This window comes from Aquarana catesbeiana, linkage group LG04 (genome assembly GCF_042186555.1).
Source record: "Aquarana catesbeiana isolate 2022-GZ linkage group LG04, ASM4218655v1, whole genome shotgun sequence".
Classification (NCBI taxonomy): Eukaryota; Metazoa; Chordata; class Amphibia; order Anura; family Ranidae; genus Aquarana; species Aquarana catesbeiana.
Genome location: NC_133327.1, coordinates 511,758,495 through 511,779,960, shown reverse-complemented (window position 1 = coordinate 511,779,960; position 21,466 = coordinate 511,758,495). Strand labels below are relative to the sequence as shown.

The 21,466-nt window shown below is 40.9% G+C and overlaps 1 protein-coding gene across 5 annotated transcripts in view; it reads left to right on the top strand.

Moving 5' to 3' along the window:
- The window catches only part of BIRC6 (baculoviral IAP repeat containing 6), a 709,573-nt gene that overhangs the window by 349,700 nt on the left and 338,407 nt on the right, over positions 1 to 21,466 (top strand). For all 5 annotated transcript variants that reach the window (XM_073627731.1, XM_073627734.1, XM_073627732.1 and 2 more), the window contains exons 44-47: positions 9,035 to 9,168; positions 9,388 to 9,515; positions 9,615 to 10,177; positions 10,934 to 11,109. In XM_073627731.1, the coding sequence (XP_073483832.1) occupies positions 9,035 to 9,168; positions 9,388 to 9,515; positions 9,615 to 10,177; positions 10,934 to 11,109 (1,001 nt within the window). The remainder of the gene's footprint in view (positions 1 to 9,034; positions 9,169 to 9,387; positions 9,516 to 9,614; positions 10,178 to 10,933; positions 11,110 to 21,466) is intronic.

Genomic DNA, 21,466 nt, shown 5'->3' with positions numbered 1-21,466 from the left:
TGTTTTCCAACAATATTTTAGGTTTAGGGCACCGCCAACACCCAAGGCCCCATTTTTCTGCCCCTGTTTAACAGGGGCATGTAATTACAATTTTTGAAATATTTAACAGCAGGGCCCATTCCTGCTCCCAACAAGTGTAACTGTGAGGAGTTAGTGTTCTGGCACCACCAACACCTAAGGCCCAATTTTTCTGCAGAGTTTATAGTGCAAACCGTCTAGTATATATAATGCAGTTCACAGTATATAGTACAGTACAGTGTATATAGTGCAGTGTACAATATATAATATAGCATATGTTATAGGTCGGCAATTAACTGCAAGATTGTGCCACATCCTAAAATATAACAACAAACAAAGAGAAAATTCCCCTAATGGTGGACTTTAAAGGCGCATGTAGAGAAGCGTGAGGAGAGTATATATAATAAACAGTAGTTTATTCATTTCAAAACATAATAAAAACGTCAAACAATATAGCAAACATTGTAAGGAATGCAACTCATGCACTTATACACAGATAAGATGTTGGTACCAATGTACTTGCACCCAACGCGTTTCGGAGTTACTTAGCCTCCTTCCTCGGGGGCGGATATAGGTTTACAGAGATTTCTAAATTAAAGACAATGTATTGACAAAAGGATGGTAAGCATATGAGTATACATTGACACTGTCTGTCTATCCAACGTATTCCTGATTGTGGTAGATAGAGGTTAATTAACGTATTAAAAGTGTTGTTACTTTATGCATAGCGATGAAGAATTTGTTACGTATATATGTAAATAAGTAGTTTGATTCCTCAAAAATTGAAGAAAGGCCCAAAGATGGAGGGCATAAAAGGGTTTAAAACCTGAAGCTCCACTGTGGCCGAAGGCGGATCCTGCAAAATGTAATGATGTAGATATGTAATGGTAGATCGTTGGTCACGGACTATAAATGAACAAGATTGGATGAAAAAATATCTTTAAATAGTAAAGGTAAACCATACCTGATAAGGCTACCGTTGATGGTTCAAGGGGGTACGTAGAAGGTAACTGATATAGGCTTGATATGTCTTGGATGGCTAAGAATAGTGATGAAAAAAAAATAGTTTAGAGCATAGAAATGTATCAATATACATAGCTTAGTTCTATCAAAACCTCATCAGCTTCTCAGATACTGATACATTTCTATGCTCTAAACTGTTAGTAATACCTAGTTGAAGATCACTCACCCAATTAATGGTACTCCCATACCCCCTCCTTTTTTTCCATCACTATTCTTAGCCACCCAAGACATATCAAGCTCTATCAGTTACCTTCTACGTACCCTCTTGAACCATCTACGGTAGCCTTATCGGGTATGGTTTACCTTTACTATTTTAAAGATATTTTTTCATCCAATCTTGTTCATTTATAGTCCGTGACCAACGATCGGCAATTACATTTTGCAGGATCCGCCTTCGGCCTCAGTGGAGCTTCAGGTTTTAAACCCTTTTATGCCCTCCATCTTTGGGCCTTTCTTCAATTTTTGAGGAATCAAACTACTCATTTACATCTATACATAACAAATTCTTCATCGCTATGCATGAAGTAACAACACTTTGAGTACGTTAATTAACCTCTATCTACCACAATCAGGAATACGTTGGATAGACACAGTGTCGGTGCCTTCGTTTTTAATCGTTCTGGAATGCTAAGTCAGCTTACACAGTGCCAATGTAAGTGTAAATAAAATGAAAAGTATAGTATGTATGTCCTTATGGTTCTGTATACTCATATGCTTACCATCCTTTTGTCAATACATTGTCTTTAATTTAGAAATCTCTGTAAACCTATGTCCACCCCCGAGGAAGGAGGTTAAGTAACTCTGAAACGCGTCAGTTGCAAGTACATTGGTACCAACTTCTTATCTGTATATAAGTGCATGAGTTGCATTCCTTACAATGTTTGCTGTATTGTTTATTGACGTTTTTATTATGTTTTGAAATGAATAAACTACTGTTTATATATTATATACTCTCCCTAGGCTTCTCTACATGTGCCTTTTAATGTCCACCATTAGGGGAATTTTCTCTTTGTTAATATATAATATAGTGTATTGAAGTGGTTAAGGGGAACCCTATAATAGAATTAAATAATAAAAAAAAAGAGTTCCACCCCCCAAAGCCATACCAGACCCCTATCCGAGCATGCAACCTGGCAGGCCGCAGGAAGTAGGTGGGGGGCGCCGGGACGAGAGCGCACCCCCCCTCCTGACGAGAGCGTGCCCCCCTCCTACCAGGCCACATGGCCTCAACATGGGGAGGGTGCTTTCGTAATCTGGAAGCCCCCAGATCCCGGCCCCCTATAAGTCCTTTATTAACTATTTCAGCCTCGGAAGATTTTACCCCCTTCCTGACCAGAGCACTTTTTACAATTTAGCTCCGCTTTAACTGACAATTGCGCGGTCATTCGCTGTACCCAAACTAAATTTGCGTCTTTTTTTTTTTTTTTTTTTCCCCCACAGAGCTTTCTTTTGGTGGTATCTGATCACCTCTGCGGTTATTATTTTTTGCGCTATAAACAAAAAAGAGCTGCAATTTTGAAAAAAATATATATATATTACTTTTTGCTATAAGAAATATCCCCAAAACATTTTTTAAAAAACAAATTTCTTCATCAATTTAGGCCAACATATATTCTTCTGCATAGTTTTGGTAAAAAAAATCGCAATAAGCGTATATTGATTTGCGCAAAAGTTATAGTGTCTGCAAACTATAGGAAAGATTTATTGCATTTTTATTATTAATTTTTTTTTTTTACTAGTAATGGCGGTGATCTGCGATTTTTAGCAGTAGTGCGACATTGCAACAGACAGATCGGAGACTTTTGACACTTTTTTGGGCTCATTGGCACTTGTACAGCGATTAGTGCTATCAAAATGTATTGATTACTGTGTAAATGTAACTGGCAGGGAAGGGGTTAACACTAGGGGGAGATCAAGGGGTTAATTGTGTGTTCCCTCACTGTGTTCTGACTGCATGGGGATAGGATTGACTAGGAGAGGAGTCATAGCATTTTTCCTACTTAGTAGGAACAAATGATATGGCTCCTCTTCTCTTACAGCACAGGGATTTGTGTGTTTACACACTCAAATCCCTGTGGCCGGCAGTGATCGTTCTGGCCAACCACGCGCAGCGGGCATGCGCCCTCTGGTGGCCGAAAAAGGGTAGGATGTACCCTATGGGATTTCGCCCAGGAGAGCCACTGTGCCGTAGTATATCTGTGTGACAGGGCCGGCAAGTGGTTAAAAAAGAAGCGCTCTTGTCATCGGCGCCCCCCCCCACCCCCTTTCCCGTGTCCTGCCAGGTTGCATGCTCTGATAAGGGCCTTGTATGGATTTTGGAGGGGGGACACTACCCTCGCGCCATATTTTTTTTAAATTCTGCCGTGGAGTTCCCCTTAATATCTTTAGCAGACCCGAAGGCCTGATGTGGACTGGGGGGGAGGAAACCCATTCTGATTTTTTTTTTTTTTTTTTTTTTTTTTTTAATATGTATATTGCCGGGGTTAGGCAATACAGCCACGAGCAGTTTTGAATGACATTTTTTCCATTTTAGAAATGTTATTTTTCTGCGGTATTGTTATAAACATGGGAAAGATGCGCTACTTTACTGGCAGACTAAGGGGACCCCCTCCCTTCCCGGGCATGATAATTAAAGGAATATTTCATTTTTATTTCACTTTAAACATTATTAAAATCACTGCTCATGAAAAAATGGCCATTTTAAAACTTTTTTTTTTGCATTGTTACATGTCCTCTGTGGCAGTACCCAGGTCCCCAAACACTTTTTATGGCAATAACTTGCATATAAGCCTTTAAAGTGAACACTTGATTTTTCACGTTCTTGTCTCATAGACATTAACGGTGTTTGCATGTTCTGGTGCGAACCAAACTGGGGGGTGTTCGGCTAATCCCTACCAAAGAGTCATAAAGTCTCCCCGATGTAAGGAACCCAACACTCTCTAGAACTTCCGCCCCATATCACTGCTGAACCTAGATCTCAAATTATACGCCAAACTGTTGGCAAATAGACTTATAGATATCCTCCCCTGTCTAATACACAAGGACCAAACAGGATTCACTAAAGGTCGCCAGACCTCAGATGCAACCAGGAGATTAACTAATATCCACCACATAAACTCAACTGGAATGCCTTCTCTGCTTCTATCCTTGGATGCAGAGAAGGCGTTCGACAGAGTAAACTGGACTTACCTATCCCATGGTACTCTGAAAATTCGGCTTCGGGGGACGCATCCTCCAGGCCATACTAGCCCTTTACACTAATCCATCGGCATGGGTATATACATCCAATCTCCTATCCACCCTATTCCAAATAACAAACGGAACGAGGCAAGGTTGCCCTCTATCGCCCCTAATTTTTAATATAGTAATGGAGCCCCTGGCTGAGCACATTTGGCCCAACACCAAAATAACAGGCATTACCATAGGAAATCACGTTCACAAAATAAGCATATTTGCGGATGATGTCATACTAATGCTAACCAATCCATCATTATTCCTTTCAGAGGTCCAAAAACTATTAACCTGGTTCGAAAATGTCTCCTATTACAAAGCAAACCCAACAAAATCTCACATACTTGATTTAGGAATGGATGCTGTATTACGAAACCTTCTACAACAGCAATTCCCATACGCTTGGACAGATACCAGTATACCCTGTCTAGGTATCACCTCACAAGATCCACAAAATCTCTATTTTCACAGAACTACCTACCCTTGCGAGCCAAAATTCAAGCTGACCTTCACATTATGGCCAAACATGACATCTCCTGGTGGGGCAGACTAGCTGCGTTCAAAATGATACAACTCCCACAAATCCTTTACCTATTCAGAACTCTCCCTATCCCTCTATCTGCCAGCTTTTTAAAATCCCTCCAAGCCTTATTATCACGATTTGTTTGGATCAGAAAGAAATCCAGGTGCTCACATTCCAAACTTATTAAACCTAGGATGTATGGTGGAGTGGGATATCTAGACTTCCAAGATTACTTTTCGGCCTCTATACTGACCCAGTTAAAGGAATGGTTTCTTCTCTCACCAACAGCAATTTGGGGCTCTATTGAGTCGACTTACAGCACCTGTGGTCCAACAAAACTATGGCTTTTCAGTGCTCAATTTGGGAGCAAGGACTCCATCCTACTTACCCCCAACAATGAAAGTGTCCATTAAAACCTGGCTAAGCCTACTGACCCACAAAACATAGGAGCGTGCCAAACACAAATGTGGAGATTCCCATAACTGTACTGAACTTCATCATAGACCAAATATCCCTCACCTCCTGGAACAAAAAAGGCATAAAATATCTACACAATCTATACTCTAATAGCTCTTTTCAAAACCTTTTCTTCCATCCAGAAAGAATTCAACATACCTCAAACAGACTTCTACCAATACTTACAAATCAAACATTGTCTACACAACATACCAGACATCTTCCAAACCATTCACACTTCAGCATGGTCCTTCCTGACATCTCCTACACCATTACGAAAGGGAATCGCATTGTTTTATAACATCTTCCAACAGAAACACACTTTCGTTAAATCTCCATCTCACATTAAATGGGAAACAGATTTACAACAATCTTTCACACCACTTCAGTGGCACAAAGCATGTAAAATCACCCAAAAAGCCTTGAGTTGCTCCACACTATGGGAACTATCGGTTAAAATAACCCTATGATGGCACTACACCCCTGCCACATTGTCCGGATTCAACCCCCAACTCTCCGATAGTTGCTGGAGACATTGCGGTACACGAGGTGACCACCTACATGTTCTATGAAGTTGCCCTAAACTTCTCTTATACTGGACGTAAGTCTTTAACACCATCTCCGACATTGTCCAACAACAGGTCCCACCGAACCCAGCATTGGCAATTCTATCTCTAGGGATAGATAGATTTCCCCCTAATTTGCAACACACAATCGTTCACTTCTAGCAGTGAGACTAACAATCGCCAGAAAATGGAAGGACAAAACTCTTCCCACAATAGCTGAAGTAATAGACTTAACTTACCTACACTGCACATATGAGCGGATGATGGCGTCCTCTTTAGGACTACTCCACATCTCCCTCGACCACTGGTCGTCTTGGATCTCCTGGTACACAAACACTGAATTGATACCTTCTCCCTGAGTATGTATACCCAACTCATAACCCGAGATGAAGGGGCCGTGCCCTCTCTCGGACATAGATTGCTCCCAGGGGGGGTGTCCGAGGGGACCCGGGCCCGTTGAACTACTGCTTGCTAGTACTTCCATCTGCCGGGATGGAATGTGGAAACATACTCGAAATTAATAACTTACAGATTTAGCATATACGTTTGTTGCAATGTTCCCCTGCACTGTTTGGTATAACACCTTTTATCGCAGCTTGCTAACGTCACTGTGTAACTGTTCTGTTTATCTTATTTTTCTTTTTTTTTTTTTTAATTGTTACTGTATTGAAATATCAAAATCTATTGGTAAAAAAAGTCTCCCCGATGGAGGGAAGCTATGGCAGACCTGGTAGATTCCATGTTTAATTTTGAGAATGAAGATATTTAGGACCTTGCGAGTCAGGATTGGGCGGAGGCCCCCTTTGTCTTTGGGATTTTGAATTGGTTGAAATAGAACCTCCTGGAACCCTTTTTCCACATGGATTAGAGCAGTGACATCCTGTTTCAAAAGTCAAGCTAGGGCTGCATGAGGAGCTGCTAATTTGTGCAATGACACCAGCAGGTTGAATGATGTGAAAAAATGTGACTGCACAAAATAAAGATATAAACTCTATCAAAAATACATAAATAACAATGTGAAATTCATAACTATAAATATGTGCTATAAATTTTATGAGAAAATTAATGCAAAAACCATCAAGTTCATCAGTGAAATGAATCTAGTGAATCACCCACAAAGTTCATTAAAAAGGTCAAATGTGATAGAGATATATATATATATATATATATATATATATATATATATATATATATATATATATATATATATATATATATATATATATATATAAATACAAAATGTCAGTTCACCAATAAAGTGCCAAAGTGTTCTGTGCAAAAACTGATATATGATCTTCGCAGTGCACTCTCCATACCTATTGTCCACCACCTTGAAAAAAACAGGTTACTCACTTATGGATCATAAATAAGCCATTCTTGGCATTCTGTGCACAACTAAACTACTGTACCATGTATCCAGTCCCCAAAATTCCAGCCAAATTATTCTTTCCAGTAGTCAAAAGGGTTAAACATCCCCAGCAAAGGAGGAGTTACGCCAGTACACTCTTATATCCATCAGCAGCCATACATAACAGAGAGAGCGCCAAAATAGTGTAAAATCCTTACTGATTGTAAAGTCTAGTATATAATTTTTTTTTTCTCTAAAAATTACAAACATGTCATACATACCTGTTCTGTGAAGTGGATTTGCACAGGGCAGCCTAGATCCTCCTCTTCTCGGGACTCTCTTCAGCTCTCCTGGCTCCTCCCTCTTGTCTAGTGCCCCCACAGCAAGCAGCTTGCAATGGGGTCACCCGAGCCGAGGCACAGCTCCCTGTGTCCATTCAGACACTGAGCTCCTGTTTGGGCCCGCCCCCTCAATGTCCTGATTGGCTCCCACTGCGGTAAAAATCAGCCAATCAGGAGGAGAGTCCCAGATGGCTAAGGCACTCGTGGACATTGCTGGAAAGAGAGCTCAGGTAAGCATTAGGGGGTGCTGTGGCAGCTGCTGCACAGAGAAGATTTTTTTATTTTGATGCATAGAATGCATTAAGATATAAAACCTTCTGACTTTACAACCACTTTAAACGCTATATTGTCAAAAGTATTGGGACACTTGCCTTTACATGCACATGACCTTTAATGGCATCTCAGGCTTTGTCCGTAGTGTTCAATATTGAGTTGGCCCACCCTTTGCAGCTATACCAGTTCAACTCTTCTGGGTAGGCTGTCCACAAGGTTTTGGAGTGTGTCTATGCGAATGTTTGACCATTTTTCCCAAAGAGCAGCGAAGGTGTCGGCGTACCAAGACAATTTCATGCTCCCAACTTTGTAGGAACAGTTTGGGGATGGCCCCTTCCTGTTCCAACAGGACTCCACACCAGTAGACAAAGCAAGGTCCATACGTTTGACAATGTAGTGTAGTGCCAAAACAAATGTAACGTACTTATATTTGGTAGTGTCTAAGCCGACACTGAGTCACGGCTCATAAACCTCTAGAGCTCTGTCGGCTCCAGCTATAAAACCTGGCTGTGAGCAGACAGGCTGTGTGGGATGATGTAATTCCATAGAGGCTCTGCACTACGTGTTTCGACGTGATATCTTCATCAGGAGCGGCTCCTGATGCTGCAGCTAACGTTGAGGTGTTACAAAGGTCAGTTAGGCCTCATTCACATCTAGAATTTTACAAACACTTTTTATGTATGTTTTTTGTTGTGACGCACATAAGGCAGCTTATTTTAATGCCTGCCCTACACATGCTGCAAAATAGCTCATGAACTTTTTTTTTTCACGCATTCAGTTTTGCACATTTTTTACCACGTGTTTTTGCACGTGTCAAAACAAATATCTGTTTGCCGCATTTTGGGTGCTATTAACAATGAATGGCACCGCAAACGCAACACTTGTTATTAGTGCAAAAATTAGCAGTTTTGCATGCATTTACCAAATGCACAGGTGTGAATGGAGCCTAATGAATTGTTTGAAAACTTTTTAACTGCTTGTTAATGTCATTACCCTACTGTCCGTAGTCTGGGCATGCACATTTTAAAACCACTTGCATATCCTGTAATGTACCTTACCCAAGATTTACCATTGTTTTTTTGAAATATGTTTTGTTTATATTCCCAGACTTTCTTGTCTCAGTTCATTTCTAATGAGTATATTTACATTTTACATACTGTGATTTGAATGGCTAAGTGTATTGCATTTCTACAGTAACTCCGAGGTCTTAGCATAGATGTTTGTTTATAAATAAATATGTTCCTCTGTGCATTAGCTGGACCCAGCAGCACTATTGGAGCTCAGGAAAATACTGCCCAGTTACTGGTATCCGATCCAAATCTCCTCCATGTCCTTGTGAAATTCCTCTCAGGAACAAACCCTCATGGGACCAACCAGCACAGTCCCCAGGTGATATTTATAGTGTACTTTAGCTTCTGTAATGCAGTTTTTTATATATATTGTTTATATTCTTATAACTGTTTTTATATATTTTTTCTTTTACTTTTTTTTTTGTATTTTTTTTTTTTTCTCGGTTTGCCTTTCATTGCTGCTGATATTCCCCAGCTGCTGTAAGCCACATCTTGTACCATAATATTGAAAAAAAAAAAAGCCTTTTTTCTCATGCAGGTTGGACCTACAGCTACTCAGGCAATGCAGGAGTTTTTGACACGATTACAAGTTCACCTCTCAGCTACCAGTCCTCAGATGTTTAGTGAATTTTTGTTAAAGCTCGTACACATACTTTCAACAGAAAGGTATTTGTTACTAAGCTTGATTTGATTTTAATATGAGTTTCTGTTTTTCTGTAATATTTACTAGAATATACAAATCATTTGTTTTTTTTCCTCTTGTAGAGGTGCTTTTCAGACTGGACAAGGACCACTGGATGCTCAGGTGAAACTCCTAGAATTCACTCTGGAACAGAATTTTGAGGTGGTCTCTGTTAGCACTATCTCAGCAGTCATTGAATCTGTTACCTTTCTTGTTCATCACTATATCACCTGTTCTGACAAAGTTGTGTCCCGGAGTGGATCTGACAGCTCTGTTGGGGCTAGGGCTTGTTTTGGAGGCCTTTTTGCAAATATCATTCGACCTGGTGATGCCAAAGCAGTTTGTGGAGAAATGACGAGAGATCAGCTGATGTTTGACTTGTTAAAACTGGTTAATATATTGGTTCAGCTGCCACTGTCAAGCAACAAAGAGTTCAGCGCTCGCGCACCTGTCGTGAGCAGCACAACAGACAGCGTTTCTGATGAGGAGAAAGTCTATGGAGGAAAAGACTCGAGCAGTAACTCTTCTACTATACAAAGCACTACCACATATGTGGCAGATTTGGTGCTAGCCAACCAGCAAATCATGAGCCAGATCCTCTCAGCCCTTGGTCAGTGTAACAGCAGTGCAATGGCCATGATTATTGGTAAGTATATTGGCCTCATTGTAAACCAAATTAATATCTGTTTGCTTGTTGCACTTGTGTAGTAAGTAATAATAAGTAAGTTATTGAGGTCCTCAATGTTTCCGTGCTTTATGCTTCTCAAAAGAATATCCTTTTGTGACACAGTACTTTCTATGAACTAGCAATCAGATAAAGTGTTCAAACCTGCCTTAATGTTTTAATGTTATGAAGGCATAGGCTTTCCAAGTGTTGTAGTTATTTTAATTTTGTATCTTCTGTGAACAGTTTTAACCAACCATTTAGCTATAGCATTGTTCATTTAGAGGCTCATGAATAATTTAAGTCTGTGTAATTGACTTGAAGCTTGAGCAAGGGAGCATTTGGCTCCCCCTCCCTTGGACAGTTCAGTAGCTTTGACGCCAAAAAGAATACACCCAATCCTTGTGTTTTTATACTTGTCTTATCACCAAAGTATTGTTACATTCCAACTCCAGTCCAAATAAATAGCGATATGTAGGTTTAGAACATATGTCTGTTTTTTGGTTTTTTTTTTGTTTTTTTTGCTGTCCTTGTCAACAATTGGATAATTTTTCCCTCACTTCATGCCCTGATGACATGCGTTACTGAAATAGTCCATAGTGAAAAATGTCTTCAAGCATTGTCAAGGGTTCTGACTTTCTCCACCATTTTCAAAAATCAAGAAATACATTTTGGCTTTAACTATAAGCATATTTTCATACTGGTATCAGATGTTGTTTTTTTTTTTTTTTTTTTCAGGTGCAAGTGGTTTGCATTTAACCAAACATGAAAACTTTCATGGAGGGCTAGATGCCATTTCAGTTGGAGATGGGCTCTTCACCATTTTAACAACTCTTAGCAAGAAGGCTAGTACAGTTCAAGTGATGCTGCAGCCAATTTTAACTTATATGGCATGTGGATATATGGGAAGACAGGTAAATGGACATTTTCTCCTTAATAGATTAAAAGCACATTTTCCTTTTTATATATGGTTTATTTATATAAATGTATTTTCCCTTTTAAAGAAATATAATTTTGATCTTTGGCTTTTTTGCACTTTGTAAATCATAGTTTATTTAATGTTCCATTAAAGAGAATTGCAGGCAGATATAAAATATCTTTTAATACAGTTTTGAATCCTATCCAAGCTTGTCTTGTCAGCCTAGAATCCCTCTGCACAGCTGAATTCAGTCTGCAAGAGGAAGGGGCCACACTGGGAGCTGTCAGGCTCTGCAGCATGCTGTCTGCTTCTGCTAACTGGGAGAGAGAGCTAGACATGTTTTTACCAATGTTCTTGGCCCAGCTTTGCTACTGTTAAAATGGTTTTAAAGAACTTGCTCATACTATCTAGTTGCTTAAGTCCATGTTTTAAAAGTATATAAATTTAAAGTGTATGCAAAGTTGAAGTCTTTTTGTTTTTTTTTTCCCTAGTTTTCAATAGAATGGTGAGGGGTCTTGGTGACCCTTAACTGTTAGGCTCGGTTCACACTGCAGCGATGCAGGAACCCTGCAAACCCAGTGCACGTTCCCACATCGCATTCCTCTTGCAAGCAGTTCACACTGCCCTATGCGAACTGCTGAGAGTGTCAATACAAAGTTAATAACACCCTCATTTCAGTTCGCATATCGCAGTGCTAGATGTCAATTTGTACAGTGTGCAACACCCATGCGATCCGATTTTGGTGCAGACCAAAAAAAGGGTCCTGTGCAAGTTTTTGCACTATAAACAAAAGTGACAATTTTGAAAAAAACATAATATTTTTTACTTTTTGCTATAATACATATCCCAATAGTTTTAAAAAAATAAATTTTTTTTTTTTCCTCAGATTAGGCCGATATGTATTCTTCTAAATATTTTTGGTAAAAAAAAACGCAATAAGCGTATATTGATTGGTTTGCGCAAAAGTTATAGCGTCTACAAAATACGGGATAGATTTATGGCATTTTTATTTATTTTTAGTTTACTAGTAATGGCGGCGATCTGCGTTTTTTTTTTTTTTTTGCGACTGTGACATCGCGACGGACATATCGGACACTTTTGACACATTTTTGGGACCATTCACATTTATACAGTAATCAGTGCTATAAAATTGCACTGATTACTGTGTAAATTACTCTGTAAATGTGACTGGCAGAGAAAGGGTTAACACTAGGGGTTGATCGATGGGTTAATTATGTTTCCTAGGGAGTGATTTTAACTGTAGGGGGTGGAGACTCACAAGGTGAGGAGACCAATCGGTGTTCCTCTGTACTGGGAACACACCATCGGTCTCTCACCTGACAGGACGTAGATCTGTGTGTTTACGCACACAGAACCACGGTCCTGTGTTCATAGGCAATCGCGGGTGCCCAGCAGACATTGCGGGCACGTGCACCGGGTCCCGAGCAGCGCGGTGGGCGCGCGTGCCGCCTAGACGGCTGGGAAGCCCAGGACGTCATATGACGCCCGCCCAGGATGGGAGATCCTTCCTGCGGACGTCATATTACTATAGCCGGGTAATGAAGTTGTTAAAGCATACAAGAACTTTAAAACAAGCCACCACGCGCCTCTGGTTGTACTGTGGAATAATTCTAAAAAATCCTCAACAGACTACAGTTTTAGTTGTTTAACAGCTTAGAAACACCTGCTGTGTAGTATTTTCAAGGTCTTGCAAGCAAAAAGCAGTTAAGCCAGTCCACGCATAACCCCTGCCTCTGACTGTCATGCCTCTGTTTTTTGATAATGTTTTAGCCGGATGGATACTTTTTTCTAAGCTCTGCTGTGGAAAATCTCAATTTTTTTTTCTACAGTCTTTTCCTGTTCAATCAAGATATTGTATACCACATATTTTTTTTTCTATGGTAATCTCAGTCAAGAACTATAATTTCAAACCAAGCTGCTTGATCTTGTCTCTTCATAGCAGCTATCACTGATCCTCAGCAATGTTTTGGAGGCGGTACCCAGATCCTGCTGGACTGAAGAGCACAGAGCTTTAGGTTTAGCCTGGAATGGAACACCAGGGTGCTGGACTCTTCCAATGGTGCTTTATAGACTTTATTGTACTTTTGTAGCCACAGTGTCCTTCAGGTCCTGAGCTGTGGAACTGCCTTAGCTGCAATCAACTCTGAACACACTCGCTATGAGAAGAAACTATGGTTATGGCGAAGATCAGCCTGGTGAGTTCTTTTTGGACTCTGAGCTCTGCATTGAGGCACTTTCCAGACCTTCAGTTCTTAGCCACAGAGCATAGTTTCATGGCAAGAACAAAGGCAGGGCCCCTGGTGTGACCCATTGTCGATCTACCCATAAAATAGCCTGCCAGGCTGAAACACAAGGTCTCTTACTCTGTATAACTTTGGAAACCATTCCTACCTGCAACTACACTGGGGTTTTGAGGGTTATTGGGGTCTGTGACTTTCCCTCCCTTAGTTCTCTTTCATAGCGCTATTCACACCTCATTAGCTACATAGTTCTCCTTCCTACTGTAGAGCCATGGCAGAAGCTCACTCAGTGACTCAGTCACTGACCCACATATATTGAGTATGTAACATGTTCCAGCTCCTGCTGCTAGTTCCCCTATTCCCCCTTTCAGAGTGAGTGGATGGGGAATCTACTCCCTGCACCTGCTGATACAATTTAAAAGAAGCCTGACTGTGCAGGGCTCTGCCCACAGGGCCGCATCACTGATTCCGTTTCCTGTAAACGAATTAACTGCAACTACCGTTGGCTACCGCTGCTGATTAATGGTAGTTCTGAATGAACTGTGAGGACCCTAATGAGTGCCTTATAGTTCATTCTAGGGCTGCAAGTAACGATTATTTTCATCGATTAGTTGGCCGTAGGGCTGAAACAACTAATCGATTAATCGACAACTAATCGATTATGAAATTAAGCGATTACTATTTTCATAATCGATTAATCGGCCATTAACATAATGGAGTTTAAAAAAACTAAAATTAGCCTTTTATAGTACAAAAAGAATATTCGCTACTGTAAATATTACTTTCACAGTTCTACAGTAAAAAAGGAACCCCTTACAGTAGCGATTATCTTCTTTTTTTTGTACTATAAAGGGCTAATTTTAGGGTTTTTTTTTTTTTTTTTAACCCCATTATGTTACTAAACGTCTTAGACCTGGTTCACAACTGTTTTTTTTGGTGCTTTTTGCAGAAACGCACTACAGTTCATTTACATGGTTTCCTATGGGATTCACATCTATGCTTTTTTCAACCGCTGCGTATTTGGAAAGGGTCAGGGACTTTTTTTTAACGCAAAACGATGCTTTTTTGGTTCAATATACTTTAATGGAGAAGCTGCAGAAAAGCATGTAATGCGTTTTTGCAGCAATTTGTATTTGTGTTTTTTTTTTAAACTGCCCAACAACAAATTGGCCAAAAAAAAATGCAAAAACGCAAATCAAAGCAAAATCATGTGTGCAAAAATCAAAACGCACAGCAAAAAGCACTGCAGAAACAGATCAAAAGCAAACTGCATAGGTATGAACCGAGCTATATGCTGGTCACACGGATCAATTTTCAGGCGAGAATATTCAGACGAAAAATCTTTGTACATTCACTGAATGAAAGAATGTTTGAAATTGTCACTTATTTTTAACATTCTGTTTTTAAAGTTAATGTCATTTCTGAACGAAAACCACATAGACTTTCTGAAAATTCCTTTGACCAAGAAGTTTTCTATTTCTAAATTTTCCCTTAACTGTGGTTGAAAATGAACGTCGATTTGACCCCACTAAGGCCCCTTTCACACTGGGGCGGTAGGGGGCATTGGCGGTAAAACAGCGCTATTTTTAGCGCTGTTTTACCACGGTATTCGGCCGCTAGCGGTGCGGCTTTAACCCCCTGCTGGCAGCCGAAAAAGGGTTAAAACCACTCGTACAGCGCGGCTGTAGCCGCGGTATAGCCGCGCTGTCCCATTGATTTCAATGGGCAGGAGCGGTGACTACACCGCTCCTTCACCGCTCCAAAGATGCGGCTCGCAGGACTTTTTTTTACCGTCCTGTCAGCGCACCGATTCAGTGTGAAAGCCCTCAGGCTTTCACACTGAACAAACAGCGGAGGCTGTTTAGGGGCGGTTTGCAGGCGGTATTTTTAGCGCAATAACGCCTGCAAACCGCCCCAGTGTGAAAGGGGCCTTACTATCAGAAAATCGAACGAACTTTCTTAACCACTTGAGCCCCGGACCATTATGCTGCCTAAGGACCAGAGGTCTTTTTCCAATTTGGCACTGCGTCGCTTTAACTGCTAATTGCGCGGTCATGCAATGCTGTACCCAAACGAAATTTGCGTCCTTTTCTTCCCACAAATAGAGCTTTCTTTTGATGGTATTTGATCACCTCTGCCGTTTTTATTTTTTGCGCTATAAACGGAAAAAGACCGAAAATTTTGAAAAAAAATGATATTTTCTACTTTTTGTTATAAAAAAAATCCAATAAACTCAATTTTAGTCATACATTTAGGCCAAAATTTATTCGGCCACATGTCTTTGGTAAAAAAAAAGTTAATAAGCGTATATTTATTGGTTTGCGCAAAAGTTATAGCGTCTACAAACTAGGGTACATTTTCTGGAATTTACACAGCTTTTAGTTTATGACTGCCTATGTCATTTCATGAGGTGCTAAAATGGCAGGGCAGTACAAAACCCCCCCAAATGACCCCATTTTGGAAAGTAGACACCCCAAGGAAATTGCTGAGAGGCATGTAGAACCCATTGAATATTTATTTTTTTTGTCCCAAGTGATTGAATAATGACAAAAAAAAAAAAAAAAAAAAATATTTACAAAAAGTTGTCACTAAATGATATATTGCTCAAACATGCCATGGGCATATGTGGAATTACACCCCAAAATACATTCTGCTGCTTCTCCTGAGTATGGGGATACCACATGTTTAGGACTTTTTGGGAGCCTAGCCGCGTACGGGGCCCCGAAAACCAATCACCGCCTTCAGGATTTCTAAGGGCATAAATTTTTTATTTCATTCCTCACTACCTATCACAGTTTTGAAGGCCATAAAATGCCCAGATGGCACAAAACCCCCCCAAATGACCCCATTTTGGAAAGTAGACACTCCAAGCTATTTGCTGAGAGGCATGTTGAGTCCATGGAATACTTTCTTTTTTGACACAAGTTGCGGGAAAGTGACAATTTTTTTTTTTTTTGCACAAAGTTGTCACTAAATGATATATTTCTCACACAGGCCATGGGCATATGTGGAATTGCACCCCAAAATACATTTAGCTGCTTCTCCTGAGTATGGGGATACCACATGTGTGGGACTTTTTGGGAGCCTAGCCGCATACGGGGCCCCGAAAACCAAGCACCGCCTTCAGGATTTCTAAGGGCATAATGTTGTGATTTGACTCCTCACTACCTATCACAGTTTTGAAGGCCATAAAATGCCAAGATGGCACAAAACCCCCCCAAATGACCCCATTTTGGAAAGTAGACACCCCAAACTATTTGCTGAGAGGCATGTTGAGTCCATGGAATATTTTATTTTTTGACACAAGTTGCGGGAAAGTGACAATTTTTTTTTTTTTTTGCACAAAGTTGTCACTAAATGATATATTGCTCAAACATGCCATGGGCATATGTGGAATTACACCCCAAAATATATTCTGCTGCTTCTCCTGAGTATGGGGATACCACATGTGTGGGACTTTTTGGGAGCCTAGCCTCATACGGGGCCCCGAAAACCAAGCACCGGCTTCAGGATTTCTAAGGGCGTTAAGTTGTGATTCCACTCCTCACTACCTATCACAGTTTTGAAGGCCATAAAATGCCAAGATGGCAAAACCCCCCCCCAAATGACCCCATTTTGGAAAGTAGACACCCCAAGCTATTTGCTGAGAGGCATGGTGAGTATTTTGCAGCTCTCATTTGTTTTTGAAAATGAAGAAAGACAAGAAAAATGTATTTTTTTTTTCTTTTTTCAATTTTCGAAAGTTTGTGACAAAAAGTGAGGTCTGCAAAATACTCACTATACCTCTCAGCAAATAGCTTGGGGTGTCTACTTTCCAAAATGGGGTCATTTGGGGGGGGTTTGTGCCATCTGGGCATTCCATGGCCTCCGAAACTGTGCTAGGCAGTGAAGAGTGAAATCAAAAATTTACGCCCTTAGAAAGCCTGAAGGCGGGGCTTGGTTTTCGGGGTCCCGTGCGCGGCTAGGCTCCCAAAAAGTCCCACACATGTGGTATCCCCATACTCAGGAGAAGCAACAGAATGTATTTTGGGGTATAATTTCACATATTCCCATGGCATGTTTGAGCAATATATCATTTAGTGACATCTTTGTGCGAAAAAAAAAAAAAAAAAAAAAGATTTGTCTCTTTCCCGCAACTTGTGTCACAATATAAAATATTCCATGGACTCGACATGCCTCTCAGCAAATAGCTTGGGGTGTCTACTTTCCAAAATGGGGTCATTTGGGGGGGGTTTGAACTGTCCTGGCATTTTATGCACAACATTTAGAAGCTTATGTCACACATCACCCACTCTTCTAACCACTTGAAGACAAAGCCCTTTCTGACACTTTTTGATTACATGAAAAAAATAATTTTTTTTTGCAAGAAAATTACTTTGAACCGCCAAACATTATATATTTTTTTTAAAGCAAATGCCCTACAGATTAAAATGGTGGGTGTTTCATATTTTTTTTTCACACAGTATTTGCGCAGCGATTTTTCAAACGCATTTTTTGGGGAAAAAACACACTTTTTAAAATTTTAATGCACTAAAACACACTATATTGCCCAAATGTTTGATGAAATAAAAAAGATGATCTTAGGCCGAGTACATGGATACCAAACATGACATGTTTTAAAATTGCGCACAAACGCGCAGCGGCGACAAAATAAATACATTTTTAAAAGCCTTTAAAAGCCTTTACAGGTTACCACTTTAGATTTACAGAGGAGGTCTACTGCTAAAATTACTGCCCTCGTTCTGTCCTTCGCGGTGATACCTCACATGCATGGTGCAATTGCTGTTTACATTTGACGCCAGACCGACGCTTGCGTTCGCCTTTGCGCGAGAGCAGGGGGGGACAGGGGTGCTTTTTTTTTTTTTTTTTTTTTTTTTTTTCTTTATTATTTTTTTGCTTTTTTATCTTATTTTTAAACTGTTCCTTTCATTTTTATTTTTTTTTAATTAATTTTATTGTTATCTCAGGGAATGTAAATATCCCCTATGATAGCAATAGGTAGTGACAGGTACTCTTTTTTTAAAAAATTGGGCTCTATTAGACCCTAGATCTCTCCTCTGCCCTCAAAGCATCTGACCACACCAAGATCGGTGTGATAAAATGCTTTCCCAATTTCCCAATGGCGCTGTTTACATTCGGCGAAATCTAAGTCATGAAATGCTCGTAGCTTCCGGTTTCTTAGGCCATAGAGATGTTTGGAGCCATTCTGGTCTCTGATCAGCTCTATGGTCAGCTGGCTGAATCACCGTCTGCATTTTCAGGTTCCCTGTTGGGACAGGAAAGCCAGAGAAAAACATGGAAGACGGTGGGGGAGGGGGGGCATTCCCTCCCACTGCTTGCAAAAGCAGTCTAGAGGCTAATTAGCCGCTAGGATTGCTTTTACATGAAAGCCGACCGCTGGCTGAAAAGAATGATACCAAGATGATACCTAAACCTGCAGGCATCATTCTGGTATAACCACTCAAAGTCCAGCAACATACCAGTACGTTGCTGGTCCTTGTTAGGCATATATTGTAAACTTTTTTTTCATGCAGCCTGTGGGCTGAACGAAAAAAAGATATTGATCGGTGGGTATGCCCACCATTAGAATACCTCCCTTCATCCACCCACTTCTAATGATGGGCATACATGCACCATTTATATATGCCGAAGCATGGGGGCATCCTCCCGCAAAAGGCAGGAGCAAATTGCTCCTCCACCCACTGCTGCCCCCACGCTTCGGCATATATGCTGAAGTATGTAACTGTGGTGGTGAAATCACCTCCGACAGCGTTGGAGTCACGGCTTTATATATCGTGGGAGCAAATGCTGTTGCTGTCAAGATAAATAAATCTGCGCTGCAACTGAATGGCGTACCTGCTAAGCAAATGATGGTTAACAATAAAACAAAGCAACATTACAGTATAACAGTAAGACTTACCATACCTGCAAAGCAAATACAAAAAAAAAAATAGTAAAAAATAAAACATTTAACGCAACCTGTGCCTAAAATATATATATGCCGAAGCATGGGGGCATCCTCCCGCAAAAGGCAGGAGCAAATCGCTCCTCCACCCACTTCTGCCCCCACGCTTCGGCATATATGCTGAAGTATGTAACTGTGGTGGTGAAATCACCTCCGACAGCGTTGGAGTCACGGCTTTATATATCGTGGGAGCAAACGCTGTTGCTGTCAAGATAAATAAATCCGCGCTGCAACTGAATGGCGTACCTGAAAACAATAAAATGGTTACCAACAAAACACAGTAAACGGTAAAGTATGAAAAATCTGAAAAGGAAACATGGTAAAACATAATAACAATAAAACATTGCAGAATAGAATAGAGTAAAAAAGAGAAGAACAATAGAGAGAGAATAGAGAGAGAGAGAACAATAAAACAACTATTTTTGGTTTTTTTATTTTATATTTTTTTTTGTGTTTTTATTTTTTTTAATTTTTTTTTATTTTTTTTTTTTACACTTTTTTTTAGTAACTTTTAACCTTTGTAACTTTTGTTCCAGGTTTGGGTCTCTCAAAATGCAATGGCATCTTGGGAGACCCTGTGTTAGTGTGCCTAGTCTGTGCGGTGCTGAACCCTACGCTAATACTCAACTAATGTATGGTAGCGTTCAAAGCATTCACCCATGCAAAGACCAGGATTGCCAGGACAGGAGGGACAATAAGTCCGGGTGTCACGCCTAAATCCGCGCTTGCTGCAGACACGACATCTTTTTTGGGGGGCTCGTTGGGTAGGGGTACTGGGGATGGCATAAATAAAATGCTGCTCATGCAGCCGGCTTACTGCATTTGGTTGGGGAAGGTGAGGTAGAGCACCGTCTGGAAACAGAAGGGCTCTGACGATCTCTTCCTGGAATTTAAGGAAGGATCCAGTCTGTCCTGAAGCTCTGTATAGCACATGAGCATTCAGCAAAGCCAATTGAAATAAGTATACAGACACTTTTTTGTACCAGCGTCTGGCCTTACGGGCAACTAAGTACGGCGCCAACAACTGGTCGTTGAGGTCCACCCCTCCCATATTAAGGTTGTATTCGTGGACACAGAGGGGTTTCTCCACAACACCAGTCGCCGTAGAAATTTGGGTCATCGTGTCTGCATGAAGGGAGGTGAGAACGAAAACATTCTTCTTATCCCTCCACTTCATAGCGAGCAAATTATACTTCAAGCAGGCTCTCTCCCCCAGCCTAAGACGGGAATCTACAAGCCGCTGGGGAAAGCCCCGGCGATTAGGTCGCACGGTGCCACATGCTCCAATCTGCTGATCAAACAAGTGACTAAAAAGTGGCACGCTCGTATAATAATTGTCCACGTACAAGTGGTACCCCTTTCCGAATAAGGGTGACACCAAGTCCCACACTATCTTGCCAGCGCTTCCTATGTAGTCAGGGCAGTTTGTCGGCTCTACGTGACTATCTCTTCCCTCGTAAACCATAAATCTACATGTATAGCCTGTGGCCCTGTCACAGAGCTTATACATCTTGACCCCGTATCTGGCACGCTTGCTGGGAAGGTACTGTTTGAATGACAAGCGGCCAGAAAACTTAATCAGGGACTCATCAACGCAGACAACTTGATGGGGGGTAAACAAGTCTGCAAAACGTTGGTTGAAGTGGTTTACGAGGGGCCGAATTTTGTAGAGCCGATCGTATGCAGGGTCTCCACGAGGACGACAGAGTTCATTGTCGTTGAAGTGCATGAACCGCAAAATCTGCTCGTATCGTGCCCTGGTCATGGAAGCAGAGAACAAGGGTGAATGGTAAATTGGGTCAGTGGACCAATATGACCGCAACTTACTCTTTTTATTCAACCCCATGAGGAGGGAAAGGCCCAGAAAGGTCTTAAATTCGGAGACCGTAATTGGTCTCCAATCTCTGGCAAGGGAGGACTGGGGATTAGCGGCGATGTGTTGACCAGCGTACAAATTGCTTTGGTCCACAATAGATCTATAGAGATCTTCGGTGAAAAACAGTGAATAAAAATCCAGTGGCATAAAGTCAACTGTTTCCACCTGAATTCCGGGTTGGCCAGTGAAAGGGGGAAGTACGGGTGCTGCAGAAGTGGAAGGTTCCCAATTCGGATTGGCCAATGCAGCA